This window comes from Vipera ursinii (genome assembly GCF_947247035.1).
Source record: "Vipera ursinii genome assembly, chromosome: 4".
Taxonomy (NCBI): domain Eukaryota; kingdom Metazoa; phylum Chordata; class Lepidosauria; order Squamata; family Viperidae; genus Vipera; species Vipera ursinii.
The window spans coordinates 78,501,350-78,518,992 of record NC_139514.1 but is presented as its reverse complement, the minus strand read 5'-3'; the positions used below and the strand labels follow the sequence as shown (position 1 = coordinate 78,518,992).

General features: G+C 40.4%; 1 protein-coding gene across 1 annotated transcript; it reads right to left on the bottom strand.

Annotated features, from left to right (window-relative positions):
- Positions 1 to 9,667: 9,667 nt before the first annotated feature.
- On the bottom strand, positions 9,668 to 17,642 carry SLC25A6 (solute carrier family 25 member 6). Its single transcript, XM_083361569.1, has 4 exons — positions 15,091 to 17,642; positions 12,967 to 13,453; positions 10,703 to 10,843; positions 9,668 to 10,283 (listed from the first exon to the last, which is right to left on the bottom strand). The coding sequence occupies exons 1-4, from the start codon at positions 15,199 to 15,201 to the stop codon at positions 10,126 to 10,128; spliced, it is 897 nt and encodes a 298-aa protein (XP_083217695.1). The 5' UTR covers positions 15,202 to 17,642; the 3' UTR covers positions 9,668 to 10,125.
- Between the last annotated feature and the right edge of the window lies 1 nt (position 17,643).

The following is a 17,643-nucleotide window of genomic DNA, read 5'->3' as shown; positions in this document are numbered from 1 at the left end:
GGGTCCACATTCCTGCACAACTCAGGAGTAAAGGCCAACATAGGGCTAGGCAATTATACTTCGTAGGTTACGAAGCTAACCACAGATCATATCGTTTCTGGGAACGAGGCACAACTAATGTATATAATAGTTCTAGTGCAAAATTCCTTGAGCACGTTGGTTGGGATAGGTTAGAGCAAGAAACTGTTAATACTGATCCTCTAGTGTTTGAGGACTCCTCTGATAATGTAACTAGTAATGATAATACTTCTCCTGTAAATATAAAAGATGAAGAGGAGATAGGGGAGATAATAGATGAAACAGAGGAAGGAAAGGAGTCAGAAACTCAAAGCTCTGTAATTTCTTGGCGTTCAACGTGCATCAGACGTCCACCTGATCGCTATTAAGCAAGTGTAATATGTCAAGTTAGTGTAGAGCCATCTAGCTATGATGAGATCAGGATATATCCTGAAAAGGAACAGGCATCATGGAAAGCTGCAATGAACAGGGAGTTGAAGTTTTTGCAGGATCTTAAGGTCTATGAGGAAGCAAAACTGCCACCTGGTGAGCAAGCTATAGGTTGTAAATGGATATATAAAATAAAGGAGTAGATGGAACTATAACCCATAAGGCACGTTTGGTTGCACAAGGTTTTGCCCAAACTACTGAAGATTATGACGAGGTGTTTGCACCCAGTCTGAGGGCAACTACTTTAAGAGCAGCTTTAGTATGGGCGGCTAAAAACCAATATATGGTTAACCATGTAGATGTTGAAACTGCATATCTACATGCTCCATTGCAACATACTATTTATTTAAGAATACCACCAGGATTGACCAGTGATAGAAACCATGATTGTTGGGAATTAAAGAAAAGCCTCTATGGATTGAAACAATCAGGTTATGAGTGGAATAACTGTATAGTTAATGAGTTGAGTGCAATAGGTTTTGTAGCCAGTAATGCTGATCCTTGTTTGTTTAGAAGAGAACACAATGGAGCATTATCTTTTCTTTTATTATTCACAGATGATATTGCAATAATAACAAAAACTGAGTTAGAAGCACAAACCATCATTTCAAGATTGCAAAATAAATTCACAATTAGAAATCTTGGAGAAATTAGCCACTATTTAGGGTTAGATATTATGAAAACGAATAGGGGTTTTAAGGTGTCGCAAGCCAGTAAAATATCTCAGTATTAAAGAGATACAATATGGAAATGTGTAAACCAATTGGCTAGGTACAACAATTATTGTTGGATATGGGTTTAAATGTAAATGATCCATTCATTGTATATGAGGACAATCAGGCTGCAATAAAGATGGCTAATAATGCTGCAGTAAGAACAAGATCTAAATATACTGATCTTCGTTATTTAAATGTCAGACAATGTGTCAAAGATAAATTAATACAGCTAGAGTATTGTTCATCTGATGTAAATATTGCAGATCATTTTATGAAGGTACAAAGTGCTGTGAAACACAATGCTAATTGTGAAAGAATGTGCATAAGATTGTAAGAGTTATATATTATTCCACCCAAAGGGGAGAATGTTAGGCATATGGTGTTAGCCTACAATGTTGGGTTGAAAATATATTAACCATAATGCTATGTCTTTAAGAAGTTAATTGGCCAATGGGTGTGTAAGTGTTCTCATGGCCATAAGAGGAAGCTAGGAAGTAGCTTCTCTCTCTCTCTGAATTCACTGATCTCTACTATTACTGTTTTTGCTCTGCTGTTGGTTTACTACTGTTGTAAACCTGAACTGTGTATTGACCTCTGGACCGGTAAGAAGACTTTGTAGTTTGGATTACTCCTTGGACTGTTGCTATTGTTTATGACCTGGACTGTTTATTTTTTGACTGTGCATTTTTGTTCTTACACCACCTCAAAAGTAAACTACTTTTTATTTTTATAACTCAGTGTATTCTTGTGTGACTTTTACTGCTCTCAGTGCCCTTCCTTGTCTGTGCAACTCTTTGGTAGCACAAGGAGACCTCTGCACAGCAAATTCCTTAACACTTCTTGAGTTATCAGGAACCTACACAGGCAAAAGCGTACTGAGAATAGTAAGAGTCACACAGTAACCACACAGATACACTGAGTTGTGATAAACAGAAAAATACTTTACTATTAGGTGTAAAAACAAAAACACAATCCGAATAAACAGTCCAGGTCATACACGAATAACAACAGATAAGCAACAGCAACAGTTCAGGGAGTATCCAAAATACAATGTCTTCTTACTGGTCTGAAGGTCAAGTACACAGTTCCTAAGGTTTAACACAGTAGTAAGCCAAAAAGCAAAAACAATGAGAGCAAAGAGAGAGAAGCCACGTTCCTAGCTCCCTCTTATGGCCGTTGGAAAAACTTACACACCCATTGGCCAATTAGCACCTTAAGGTTATAACATCATGGTTTATATATTTCCAACCCAACCAGATAGGCTATAACCATATGCCTAACATTCTCCCCTTTGGGTAGGATAATATATAACTTCTTATAATCTTAGGCCAATCTTTTCACAACTAGCCTTGTGTTTAACACCACTTTGCACCTTAATGAAATGGTCTGCGAAATTCATCAGTTGAACAATATTCTAGTTGTATTAGTTTGTCCTTGACACATTGTCTGACATTTAAGTAACGAAGATCTGTATGTTTGGATCTTGTTCTGACGGCAGCGTTAATTGCCATCTTTATCGCAGCTTGGTTGTCCTCATATACAACAAATGGATCCTTTACAGTTAAGCCCATGTCCAGCAATAACTGTTTGTACACCAGCAATTCTGTACATAAAACCGATAAACATGAAAATTTGGCTTCCATCGTAGACAGGCTTATGTGCTTTTGTCTGATGGATTTCCATGCAATTATAGAATCACCCAACATTATAGCCAACTCAGAAGTTGATTTACGAGTGCTTGTATCAGAGGCAAAACTTGCGTCTGCATAGGCTGTGAGAATTAACTCACGATTTGGCTCTAAATATAACGAGTAGTGAATATTTATTTATTTATTTTATTTTATTAAATTTATATACCGCCCTTCTCCCGAAGGACTCAGGGCGGTGAACAGGGCATATATAAATAGAAAATACAAAAATTAAAAGAGAATTAAACAATTGCCCAGATAAAAACAGTAACAGTTTAAAAACCCATTAAAAACCCTAACGTCCCCCATCAGGCCAGGCCAGCTTGTTCAAATAAATGGGTCTTCAGATCGCGCCGGAAGGAGCGAAGGTCTGGTGCCGTCCGGAGCTCAACCGGCAGTTGGTTCCATAAAGCCGGAGCGCCCACAGAGAAGGCCCTCCCCCTGGGGGCCACCAGCCGACATTCTCTGACCGGAGGCACCCTGAGGAGGCCCTCTCTGTGGGAACGCACAGGGCGGAGGGAAGTTGACGCCGGCATAGACTGCTTCAAATATCTCAATTCCCGTTTAGCCACTTGCCAGTGTCTGACAGTCGGTTCACTATTGTATCTTGCTAATTGGTTGACACTGTAAGAAATGTCTGGTCTTGTCCAATTACTCAGATACATAAGACTACCTATTAAGGATTGGTATATAGTTTTATCAAAAACAGGACTTTCAATATTAGTGTCCTTAAAATCCAGAGCCATCGGAGTCTTTGTTGGTTTACAAAGCTCCATGTTATATCTTTTTAACAACCGAGTTATTTTACTGGCTTGTGAAACCTTGAAACCTCTATTTGTCTTTACAATATCTAGCCCCAAATAGTGGCTTATTTCCCCTAGGTTTCTAATTGTAAATTTCTTTTGCAAACTTGAAATCATGTTTTGTGCTTCTTGCTCAGTTTTTGTTATTATTGCAATATCATCAGTAAACAGCAGAAGACAATACTCCGTTATATTTTCTCCTAAACAAACATGGATCAGCATTACTGGCTACGAAACCTATCGCATCCAACTCATTGACTATACACTTATTCCACTCAAAACCCGATTGTTTTAAGCCATAGAGGCTTTTCTTTAACTTCCAACAATCATTTTCTATATCCTTGGTCACTCCTGGTGGTGTTCTTAAATAAATGGTGTGTTGTAATGGAGCATGTAGGTATGCAGTTTCTACGTCTACATGATTTACTGTATATTGGTTTTTTAGCCGCCCACACTAAAGCTGCTCTTAAAGTAATTGCCCTCAGACTAGGTGTAAACACCTCATCATAGTCCTCGGTGGTTTGAGCAAAACCTTGTGCTACTAATTGTGCCTTATGTGTAACAGTCCCATCTACACCCTTCTTTACTTTGTATATCCATTTGCAACCTATTGCATGCTCACCAGGTGGCAGTTTTGCTTTTCCGTAGACCTTTAGATACTGCAGACTTTAACTCCCTATCCATTGCAGCCTTCCATGCTTTCTGTTCCTTTTCAGGATACATCCTAATTTCATCATAATTAGAAGGCTCTAAGTCAATTTGGCATGTCACACTGGCCTCATAGCGATCAGTGGACGTCTGTTGCGCGTTGAATGCCTAAGTTGTACGGGCTTTGTATTGATGTCTCCTCTTCTTCCTCCTTTATCTCCCCTATCGAATCTTCATCTTTTACAGGTACAGATGTATTATCATTTCTAGTTATGTTATCAGGGGAGTTTTTAAATACAAGAGGATCAGTATTAACATTTTCTTGCTCTGGCCTATCCCAACCAACGTGCTCAAGGAATTTGGCACTTGCATTACAATATATATTAGTGGTGCCTTGTTCCCAAAAACGATAAGATTTATGGTTGGATTCATATCCCACAAAAAACAATTGCCTTGCCCTATGCTGGCCTTTACTCCTGAGTTGTGCAGGAATGTGAACCCATGCTGGGGTGCCAAACGTGTGCTGGTAACCCATGTCTGGTTTTCTGCCATGCCATAACATGTATGGTATTTCACCGGTAGAAGAGTTCACCACGACATTTAGGACATGGTTGTTCTGTACCAGCCTGCTACCGGCCCTGCAGAAAAGGCAGGGACAACCCCTTTTTCAAGAAGGGAAGAGACTGGAATTACGCCTGCCAAATTTATTGCAACAAAAACAAACGGAACAAGACAAACCAAGAAACAGGAGCTTTAAGAAACATGAACTATCCGAGCGGTTGCCTTCAGCAAAGCAGCCCTCCCCACACATTCCCCTTATATAGAGTTCAGGGCGTGGCTTCTCTCTGCCTCCTTCCGAGAAGCCCCATTGCCTTCCTCTGTTTACTCCTAATTGACTGCCTCCTGCGTCGGGCGTCCTTGAACAGGGCCAGCTGTGGGTCATCTTCATCCACGCTGTCAGGCTCACACAGCTGGGTCTCCGTGGTGACCAAGTGGGAGGGGCCTGACTGAGGGCTCTCATCAGCAAGATCTTCAACCCCCTCAGCAAGGTCTTCAACACCCCCCTCCTCCTCCTCTGAGTCGTCCGACCCAACTGCCGAACCGACAGGCTGACCCTGAATCACAACAATGGTTTGCACATTTTGCCGCCTCCCCCTATAGTCTATCTGTTAAGCCAGAATCTGTTAACATAGTTCTTATCATAGCTTGTAACGTTTGCCCATGTCTCTCAACAAATGCATTGTGTTGAGGCCTGTAAGGGACTGAATGCTTGTGCTCAATGCCGGCTGATTGTAGCATATCTACAAAACGCCTGTTAGTGAATTCCGTGCCGTTATCAGTTATTATACACTGAACTTTTCGCTGTTTTTCTCTCTACAAACTTAAGCCAGTTTGAAAAATGTTGGAACGTGTCTGCCTTTAAGTAGATAACAAAACCCATAACGAGAGTAATGATCCATGATGCTCAGGACAAAATATGATCCCACTAAACTAGGCTTCATGGGGCCGATAAGATCTGCAAATACAACTTCCAAAGGGACAGTGGTCTTGAAACCGTTTAACCTGTTTGCAGGAGTTGCCTTGCTCTTTTCCTGATTACATGCATTGCAATTCAGGTATCTCTTACACGGCTTCAGTCTTATTCCTTTCACTAATTCGATAGTCCTACGTAGTGTGGTAAAGTTCACATGCCCTGTCGATGAAGCAAATGTATGCACTCATCATGGGGCTTCTTGTTCTCACATATAGTTAGCATTAGTCGTATTAACCGGGTTGCCAGTTAGAACAAACAAACCATTTTTTAGGTTGGCAGTAACACAGGTTCCATTCCTCTCCATAATACATTTCTCCCCCTTGAATGTCACCACAAACCCAGCCTTAACCAATACCTTTACAGATAAAAGGTTAAATTGTAGTTTCGGCACATACAGCATTGGTAAACGTTCGTCAATATATGGACAGTATGCATTACCTTCACCAGAGGCCTTCATCCTCCAACCATTGGCCAGTGAAACATGTTGACTGCTGCGTTTCATATGGACAAAACCCTCTTTGACTTTGGTGATACATTGAGAAGCCCCACTATCAACCACCCTCAGATCGTTGTATATGGTTGTTGGTTCACCAGAAACAGCCAAACCAATGTCCTTCTTTGTCTTCCTACTGCTATCCACATTCTGTTTTCTACCCTTCCTACAGAACCTAGCTATATGCCCTTTAGCCCCACAAGAATAGCATTTCTTAACAGTATAAGCAGTAGTATACTGATGTTCCTCTTGTGGAGATGGCTCTCTCTGCTGGTCTCTGTCTTGCCTCCTTCTGGACTCCTCCAGCAATCTTCCGGTTATCCCTGGCAGTGTTATCTCATCTTTGGACAGGACTTCCAAAGAAGATATGTATGCATCATAACTGTCGTCTAAAGAGGACAGGATAATATAAACCTGATGCAGCTCTGAAAAAATCAGTTCTTTCTCGTGTAGCTCTTGCAGAGTTGTCTTCATGAAGTTCAAATGGGCTAACATATCCCCATTCTTTTGAAGACGAGCCCTAAACAGTTTACATGTGAGGTGTATGTGTGCACCCACACTATCACGAATGTAGATATGTTGCAAAGGTGTAGCAGACACCTCACCATGAATATGGACAAGCTGCTGGCCATTCAGTGTTAGTCCAATTATGCATAGAGCCTTTTCATTGTCACGGTTAAACTTGGCTATCTTCTGTGCATCATCCTCATCTTCTGGATCCCAAGCAGTCACATCTGGAGGGTCATCAACTACAGCCCATAGTCCTTCCTTGCGCAGCAGCAAGCAACACTTTGTCGACCGTGTAACATAGTTGGTCCCATCCAACCGGGTTATCCAGGAGATGCCTGACAACTGTTCTTGTGCCATTTTTACACCGGATAGCTAACACAAACTCAGCTATGATACTGTGTGTACTAACTCTCAGTACATATCTGGGCCCATAACCAATGTTAGCAAAGTGCTTCTTGAGTTATCAGGAACCTACACAGGCAAAAGCATATTGAGGGTAAGAGTCACACGGTAACCACACAGATACAGAGTTGTGATAAACAGAAAAATACTTTACTATTAGGGATAAAAACAAAAACACAATCCGAATAAACAGTCCAGGTCATACACGAATAACAACAGATAAGCAACAGCAACAGTTCAGGGAGTATCCAAAATACAATGTCTTCTTACTGGTCTGAAGGTCAAGTACACAGTTCCTAAGGTTTAACACAGTAGTAAGCCAAAAAGCAAAAACAATGAGAGCAAAGAGAGAGAGAAGCCACGTTCCTAGCTCCCTCTTATGGCCGTTGGAAAAACTTACACACCCATTGGCCAATTAGCACCTTAAGGTTATAACATCATGGTTTATATATTTCCAACCCAACCAGGTAGGCTATAACCATATGCCTAACACATATTTTTAAATAAATTGCCAACAGTCTAGGGCAGGGATGTCATATGACGCAACGTATTGAGATTTTCCCCTTGCTGGAGCTGGGTTGGGTGCAGCTTCTGCATGACACATCAGTACTAAATAACGCATCAGTACTAAATAAAACACACTTTTTCCAATTGGGAATATCACTACAGTTCTGAGTGGGTTCAAACCTATTGAATTTATTTTACACCCTAGACCAGGAGTGTCAAACTGCCGGCTCACGGGCCAGATGCATCACACGAAAGCTGAACCCACCCCAGCTCCGGCAAGCGAAAAGAAGTTGTGATACATCGTGACACATCACATGACATGGTAAGTTTGACACCCCTGCCCTAGAATATTATTGGCAATTTATTTAAAAATGTTATTTAGTACTGATGCTATAGCAGCTTTCAAGAGCCACGTTAAATATTTGAAAGATCAATCGAGACTGCAAAACCCACGACTATCAGAACTTCCTGCTACAATAGCTATCAAACTTTCCCAGCTTCACATTACCAAGCAAACACATGATTAGGTAAATAATTTTATTGCAAAAAAATTAGTAAGATACAACCCAGGTCTGTGTGAAACACTACACAATAATTCTGCTATATGCATGTGTGATTGGCTGAGTCTTGAAGTTGTCCTGGGATTCCTTCTACACCCTTTTCAGTTAACACATTTTTGGCTGCTTTTTTCTTGGTTTTACTGAACTTTTCAGAGCCCCTTGACTACACTTTAGTAAAAATCAGCTGCCAATTGCCTTGTTAATGGAGATACATTTCATGATATTGCCCAAGAAAGTCTACTATCACATTTTTCACTGAAACTCAAAACTGTTCATGACTTCACTTACCAATTGGACACAAAGGATACATTATGACGGCATGGCGAGACATCATTACTTTAGTTGAAACAACAGGTTGTCAATGTGTTTATCTGTCAATCTGAAGAGAACTTCTTAGCAATTTGGTCAGTTTTTAACACAATTTTCCAGGCCCATTTTCACTTTTAATTTTATATCACAGTTTAGTGGCTGTATAATTTTTCCTGTTAATTACCAAATACTGTATGCAGTAAATATTTGGGTCCCAAAATTGGGTTTGACTTATCCGTAGATGGGCTTATCCACAAGTATATAGGCAAATTACAATAAACTAAAAAAAAGAACATCTGGCCTTCATTCAAAATAATACTAGAGCTAGAAAGTCAAATTCTCTCATTGTACCATCTACCTTTAAACCTACTAATCTAAATTAGTAGAAAATTCTACCAATTTTCCCTGATGTCATACTTAATTCAATACTCTAAACATCAATACAAATACAAATACTCTTAATAGCTATTTGTTTTTCAATATGACAATGTAAAAGCATACAAATGAGAATCTTGCCATGTGAGAACATAAGATAACTTTCTTCAAATAATTAAAAACTCATATAGCTGTTTCATCTAATGTCACATACATGTGCTACTTTACAAAGCATGTACATTATATTTTTCCCATAGCCCTACTTCCTACTTATTCTTAGGTGAACTATAATTATTAGCATCCCTATATGCACACTGCTTAACCATTGCATTACTAATTTCAAGCTATTTTCTCCGTATTCAGAATGGGTTCCTATTTCAAACTATTTTACCATTTTCATAAAAGCATGATGAAAACTTCTGAAGGCCTATATAAGCATATCTTATTTAAAGAGCCTTTAAATCCAGTCTAAGAATCCAACTATAGTATTCTGCCCCAACACACATCATGGGACAGCATTTTAAAATGACTCATCATACTAGTTCTTTCCTAACTTTGTTCTACCCCCCTTTTTGTGCAGGTGGATATGCACATACATAAATGCTGCCTGAGGTCAATAAACCACATCTTATTGCATGGTGAGGCTGGCCCTAAAACTCAATATGTAGTCATAAATTCAACACATAGTTAATTATGTTTATTGTTCACAAAATGCCCCAAATTGGAGAACACAAATGCTAGATGTTCAGCTGTGCAAAAACAGTACATAGTGCTTAAGTACAATTGGAAAAACAAGATTGGCTAAATGAATATTTTTCAAAACATGATTTTTATGGTCCTTTTAAGGCAGGACTTGAAACTTATAGCTGATCTTCAGACAAAAGCAGATCAGCTTCCTTGGACCCTGAACTGTACCTACTATAACCAACACCAAAGACAGACGATTCTGGACTGTCTGTTCTGATGCCTATATAATGTACATCAGTTCACAGAAGGCAGTTTCTAGTCCTACTTAAACATAATCTGGCCCCGATAATAAGACTGAGTAGGAATTTTTTTAAGTCACTGGTCCATAATGGCAAGTTATTCTACATGATCTATCAATTTAACTTACATTTCTAATAATTTTTTGTTTAAATGACTTTCTTGAACTCATCATACAACACAAGCACAAAAGCACCACCCATGCCTCGAAGAACATTAGACCATGCGCCTTTGAAGAAAGCCTTTCCACCTTCATCTCTTGCAATCTTCTTCCAACAGTCAATTGTTCCAGAGTACATAATGTCAGCTGTGGAGAAAATAAATTGATTCTTTTGAATTACTTAGGTACAAACATAGCAAGAAAATCAGAAGAAATAAGGAAGTTACCCAGAATTCATAGTTTTAATAACATAACCACCAAATAGTTCTGTTACATTTAATTTTTATAGGAAGTTGTGGGGGAGAAATAGGCAATATTTAAGGAATACAAACAATGGACCAGAAGTACAATTCCATTTCTAGAATAGAGCACATCTGTAGTGTGATACAACTCAAGACCTGATTCTATCAAGCTGCTAGCACTGACTTATTCAGATAAATACTTAAGTCTTAACCAATAACACCAACTGTGAATGAAGTTGCAAGGTTTTATATTTACAGAGCACACAATACATCAATGGAAAAAACCCCATCCTGCTTCAAAGTTTATAAACAAGTTCTATTTACCTGCTTTACGACCAGACTGCATCATCATTCGACGTCGCACTGTGTCAAAGGGATAGGAGACCACACCAGCTACTGAAGTCACTGTTTGTGCAATCATCCAGCTTATCACAATATGAGTGTTCCTAGGATCTGGCAACATACCTGTAATATAACAAAACTCTCATAAAAATATAGACTGCTTTCCATTAAGACAGGGTTGTCAAACTCAATTTCATTGAGGGCCGCATCAGCATTGCGGTTGCCCTCAGGGGGCCAGGTGGGTGTGGCCTGGGTGGGCGTGGCTAGAGTGCGTATGGCCTGCTGGGTGGGTGTGGCCAGCTCTACATCGTTCGCCTCAAGGGTGCCTATGGGGGCCTGGGCAGGAGTGGGACAGATCTGAAGGTTTCTGGCAGAAGGAGGGTCTCTGGGCCAGGGCCAAGGCAGTGAGGGCCATTCCCTCACTGTTTCCAGGATGGCTTCGCGGGCCACATGAAACCACTTCGTGGGCCTGATCTGGCCCCCGGGCCTTGTGTTTGACATGTCTGCATTAAGATTTAGAAGCATCATTTAAGAGTATCCAAAGGCATGTAAAATAAGATCAATTATTTTATTTGTAGCAGGACGGGCATTTAATAAGCAGGTGTGCATCCCACATCAATGACAGCTAGTGGTAAAACCATGTTTAGCCTTATTCTTTCCATGTTCAGGAAAATTAACAAGACCTCCTTTAGCCAGGCATTTTTTAGCCTTAACAAAATATAAAAGAAAATAAGGTTGAGCTGTGGAGTCCTTGGTGCCCCCTAAACTGGTATTCTTGAAGATGTTTCATTACCTAACTAGGTAACATTGTCAATAATACCATCAATAAAAACTGGTGTTACCTAGTCCAGAGCTTTTCAACCAGTGGTACGGGTACCACCTGTGGTACATTGGCACCTGGCAGGTGGTACGCAACCATCCTAGAAAAGTGGTAGTGGGGGAGGGGAATGAACTGAATCGTTGGCAGCACCGCACAAGCCTGAGCGAGAGACTGCTGGAGCTGCAGGGTTGTCAGGGCTCAGCGGAAGCGCCAGGATCAGCGCCAGGCTCCAGCTGGAGCTGGGCACTGATCCTGGTGCTTCTGAGCCCTGAAGAAAGCACCAATCAGCTGGAATGTTGCAGCATCTCCAGGGTCTTGTGATTTACATTCAGACGCTTGGCAACTGATTAATGTTTATGATGGTCACAGTGTCCCAGAGTCATGTGAAGTGACCAAAACTTGCTGTAACCACCCAGCAGATGGGGGGGGGGTAAAAACCAAACACACCCCCACCCCACCCCTGCTGCCAATCTTCAACAGAAATGCTCACAATGAAAACCTCGGACAGGAGGAAGAGCGCTGCCGGGCAGGCAGGCAGGTGTGTTGCTCAGCTGTGGCTTGAGGGGCACTTTTTTCAGTGCCATTGTAACTTTGAACAGTCACTAAGCGAACTGTTGTAAGTTGAGGACTACCTGTACTTCATCACTTTTTTCCTTTTTGGGGGGAGGTGTCATCAAGTTTTTGACACCTTGCTAGGCAACTGGTGGTGCTCGGATGTTGCCATATCCTAAAAGTGGTACAATGGGTGAAAAGGTTGAAAAGCCCTGACCTAGTCGAGTAATGAAATGTCTGCAGACAACCAAATTCAGAGAATCCCAAGGTCTTTACAATTTAACAGAATATTTTAAATATTTTTATTTATCTTATCTCTGAATTTTAGGTCTTGTGGGGAAAAAAATCACAGAATCAGTACTAAAATAATAAACTATTTTGAGTGAATGGCATCCTCAAAATTGATTTTGAAAACTGTTTATGAGAGATATCAATGTACTGCTTAATATGATAGTTCACAACTTGATAGTAAAGCATTGAATCTTAGAACCTTACACATCAATAAAATGAACGTCTCAAATAAAATAGCTATGAAAATGTTAACTTTAAGGATTTGTGAATACATGTTATAAACAGATATTAAATATTGCCCAAAGTAGTTGTACTTTTCTAAATGCAAGCATTCAAGTAATGTACTGTTACCATTCTACTTTTTTCTTTGAATACAAATCCCTTTTTTTTCTTTTCAGTCTTGGTCTTCTTTCCCCCCCTCTCATTTCCTATACCTTAGCCCAGTGAAATTTAAAAGGTCTTTCCAAACACCATACCACAGAATCGATCATATTTTAGCAATTGAGTCCAGCGACTATAACTTCCACATGTCAAAAGGGTATGCTAGATTATTTGCCAAGATCAGCCTGAGTATTTTATTTACCTTTTGCTGTATCATAGATTCCAAAATAAGCTGCTCTATAGATGATTATGCCCTGGACAGAAACATTGAAGCCTTGATATAAGCCACGCAGGCCATCAGACTTGAAGATTTTGACGAGGCAATCTCCCAGACCAGTGAACTCTCTGTCAGCACCAGCTTTTCCAACATCAGCTGCCAGGCGGGTTCTCGCAAAATCCAAAGGATAGACAAAGCAGAGGGAGGTAGCTCCAGCTGCACCACCTGAGGCCAGGTTACCAGCAAAATATCTCCAGAACTGTGTGTGTTTGTCTACTCCTCCTAAAAACACTTGCTTATACTTATCCTTGAACGCAAAGTTAAGTGCCTGAGTTGGGAAGTATCTAATAACATTGGCTAAATTTCCACGCCAGAAGGATAATATTCCTTGCTCTTTGGGAATGCGGACTACACAATCAATGATTCCTTTGTACTGTTTATCAGCAGCAATCTGCTTACTTGCATGCTGTACCTGTAAGAAGTTTTATAATTCTGAATTAGATGTAGTTTCCTTTCTGAAGCATCATTTTAATAACATGAAATTATATTTATGAGTGTGTTCTGTATACACATAAATATTAAAAGGATATACAACCTCAAATGAAGATCTATTGTTTTCACAATACAAAAATGCAGAATTTGAACTTTACATCAAAAGTAAGATTTTTAAAGACACTCCTTTAGAAAATAATGGCAACAGGCAAGCTTGCCTCAAATCTATAACACTCAAATAAGTTATTCCCACCTAAAAGTTAATCAAATCAAACTATCACAATCATAGACAATAAGGGTGGATTACAGTCAACTAAAAAGCTTTATGTGTGGGTATGTATGAGTATATATGAGAAAAGACAGACAATATTCAAGACAGAAAGTGTACATAAAACAAGAATCTAAAAGGTCAGGGTATTTATTATATGAGAGTAGGGAAGTATTGCTGCTTGGGAAAATTATCATTACATTTTAATGTGTTTGTAGTAACCATAAACCTTGTAACTGTAACTCTGTAGTAACACATAGGAAACTGCCTTACAGTAAATGAAAACAATTGTTATTGATACTGTCAGTGTTTTCCAAGATTTCAGGACAAACTTTTTCCAAACTCCTTAGAAATGGTAAAAACACATCTGGACAGTTTTTGTATATAAAAATTCAACAACCTTAAAACTTCTCCCTTATGAGTCTAAATAAATTTAACTGATTTCAAAACCTATCTCATACCTTTCTAAAGTCTAGGAAATTATGATTCTCCTGTTAATGCAAATTGTAGAAATACTAAGAACATATTATTATGTTATATTATTTTCATCTTTTCATTCCTATTTGACGTTTTTATCCCTTGGAAGCAGTTCACATTCCCCTGTTGAGCATGCAGCCATATAAACTGAATCATACACAAAATAAGTGACAAGCTGAATGGAACAATGTGTAGACTTGATAAACTAGGAAAAAAACGGTCTGCAAAAGATAGTAGTAGCTTAGTCTCTATGGCTCAGATACATCCTCTACTCTCCTTACTGGGAAGTAACGGCATTTAAAAATATAAAGCGGAGGCAAGCGGACAACGAAATCAACGTCTAGGTAGCGAAGGGGCAGGGCTAATCCAACCGCCGCATTCGAAACGTCACTCCTCTCGCCTACTCCGCAGAGGTTTGTGCCTCTGCCAAGTCACGCGAGATATAAGCGGGAAGAGGCGAAAGGACCACCGCATCCTCTCCGTGTCTACTAGGGACCTGTAGGTCTGCCGCCCTGTCAATCAAAGACACGACGCCAGAAGAAAAATGGCGCCCGGCTCCCACTTTCCTTCGTTCGACCTCTCGTTCCCGCCCTTTCTTCCGACTCAAAGGAGACCCAGCAGGAAACAGAACAGGGGAGGGATCGAATGCGAGTGGATCCCGCTATCCAAACGTCCCAGCTACCTACTCCGGTCGCGCGATTCAAAGCCTCCAGGAAGGGAGCCGGTTTGACAGCGCCCTCGAGCGCCCGCTACGCGGAGCGAGCGGTGCCTCAATAGCACAGCCGCTGCGAGACCGCTGAGCCCAGGTTCCCCTCCCGGACCCACCTGCCTAGTGTTCTTTTTCCCCCTGCCACGCGCTTAGCGGGCCTGACCTGAAGCAGGAGCTTAACCCGCTCGATGGGAGCCACCGCCGTTTTGCTGATGGCCGCCGCGATGCCGCCGGCGAGGAAGTCCTTGGCGAAGGAGATAGCCTGCTCTGCCATGCTCTGCAGTAGATCGGAGCCTCCGGGTTGTACCAAAGGGAGGGGCTGGGGAACGGGGCGCTCTATCGTTGCCGCCGCAGCGCAAGACACCGAAAAGGACTGCTTCTGCTCGGGAGCTAAATGCCTGGGTCGGGAAGCTCCGCCCGCTGGGCGCCATTGGCGGGCCCAACAAGGAGGGGCGGTCTGTGCCAAACGGCTGCGTTTCCCTTTGGTCTCTTGCTCCCCCCGCGCTCTTCCTCGCGCTTTCCACTAAGGTTCCTTTGAATGGAAGGAAGTTGAGGATTTAGAGCCACGTGGAGGGCAAGTCAAGCAGCCTTTCCCCCAACTAAGAGTGCGGCCGTGCGACGAAGGCACTCCTGCAAAGCGTAGTCTTCTGCGACATTTCGGGGGGCGGCTAACATTTATTTTTAAAGGTATATTGGATGCTTTCGGGTTTGCTTCCAGGTCAATCTTTGATATCCCGTGACTACAATCGAAATAAATTCGAAAAGTCGCGGAGTTAACTATTTCATTATGATCTGTTCGATGGGAGTCAATTAACTGAGTTGATCTTTGGGTTGCTGTTATTACTGCCCTTCAAACTTTAAAATAATAAGGTTGATAATAGCAGGAAGAATGAATTATTACAATTCTACAGTACTGTTTGTGAGCCATTGCAGTCCATTATCAACTTTGCAAATATTGGATATTTTCACCTTGTAGCTATTAGTTGCTACATAAATATATTTCCACTGACTGCTACTGAATTTGTTTTCTCAATCAACTGGGAGAGTTAAATTCAGTAATATTTAGAGAAATCATATTTCCTATTTTTCTTTCTCATGTGCTATCTTATTAATACAGAGTTCAGAACCATAGGTTGTTTTAATATTACATCTCCAGTCCAAGATGCAACCTTTGGTGAATAAAATTAATCCATAATTTCTTCTAAAAGAACTTTGGAGCCGGAGGCGCCCCAAGGTTTTGTTAAAACATTAGAAGGGAATCCCAGTCCCAATGTTCAATTAAAGTCTTAAATTTATTGAGACCATGTCAGTGTTCCATCTTTCACTCTTTATCTTGAGAGAGGCATATTATACCCTGAATTGGAGAATTGGATTACATCCTGTAATACTGAAAATATTGGAACAAGGGAAGAATTCTTGAAGATTGGGAACACTGCTGTCTCTTTCAAGGCAGATGGAATTATTTTCAGATAATTTCAAAAATTTCTGAGATCCCACTGCTCACACCCTGTCTAACTATACTGAATGATCAAGAAAAGGCACCATTGCAGTTCATAAGCTAAGAATTCTATTCTACTGTCTCAGGCACTATAACTAAAAAGAAAACCCTGAGGCTTCTGGTTTTGCACAGTAGTGCAAGTAGCTGAGAGATCACAGGCCGATTTCTTTGAGGACCCTAAATGGGCCTAAAGTTGCCCTGGAGAAGCAACAAAGAAGGAAGGAAGCCCTGCTGACCGTGGAGAGATGGCGGTCAATCCGGTCATTTGGGGAAAGCCCTCCAGAAACCAGCAGGAGAAAGGCTAGCTTAACTTCAGAGTCTAGCACTAGCTACAAGCAGCCAAAGCACTTTTTTAAGCTGACTGTAAACAACGTGATTGGAACTGGGTAAGAACATTGATTTTCTCTTCTACTTGATAATTGGTTTCCTGGGGGGGACCCAAGAAGCAAAAAGCCTTCAAAAATGAGGGGCATTTTTGCCCCATCTTTCTACAGATGGAAGTAGTGAATTAAACTTTTTATAGGAGACAGAAATATATTGAAATAAAATGAATATAAGATCTAAATCTGGACAAGTTTCAAATTGGTGTAATTTGTTAAGATTTTCTAAATCATGAAAACAGAAGAAAGCAATTGTTTATTTTGAAAACTGAAAAACAATCTGATGCTGACATCTAGTGGTGGATGAAAATATACAATAGTAGTTGCTCCAATATAGGATTTGGCAAAGCCCAGGAAAAGATAACTTGGTTTGGTGACCTTCAATGTCTTAATAACAGAGAATAGCTGTGACAAAAAAGAAAACATTTTGGGCTATCTACAATCCAAGAATTATAAACTAGGGGAAAAAATTACCTTTCTGGATTATAAATACCTACTCAATTGTGACTCTAAAGCTGTTTGCAGAGAAAGAAAAACCCTGATTTTTGGCTATCTTGGAAAATCAGAGATCTACAGAAAAATTATACCAAGAAAAAACAAACATTGTCCAGGAGGAGATGTATGCTATGTTGCAACTAATTCAAACAACATTGATGTCAAACCACGAGGAAATTAAAAATAACTGAAAATATAAATGAATACATCTCCAATTTAATTTTACAACAAAAAAACTCAAAAAATAAAAATAGCGTGCAGATAAAACAGACAACTGAATATAAACCAGAGGAAAGAGATTTAAAGATGAAACCTAGCAATAGAAGGAAGTATGACGTAACCC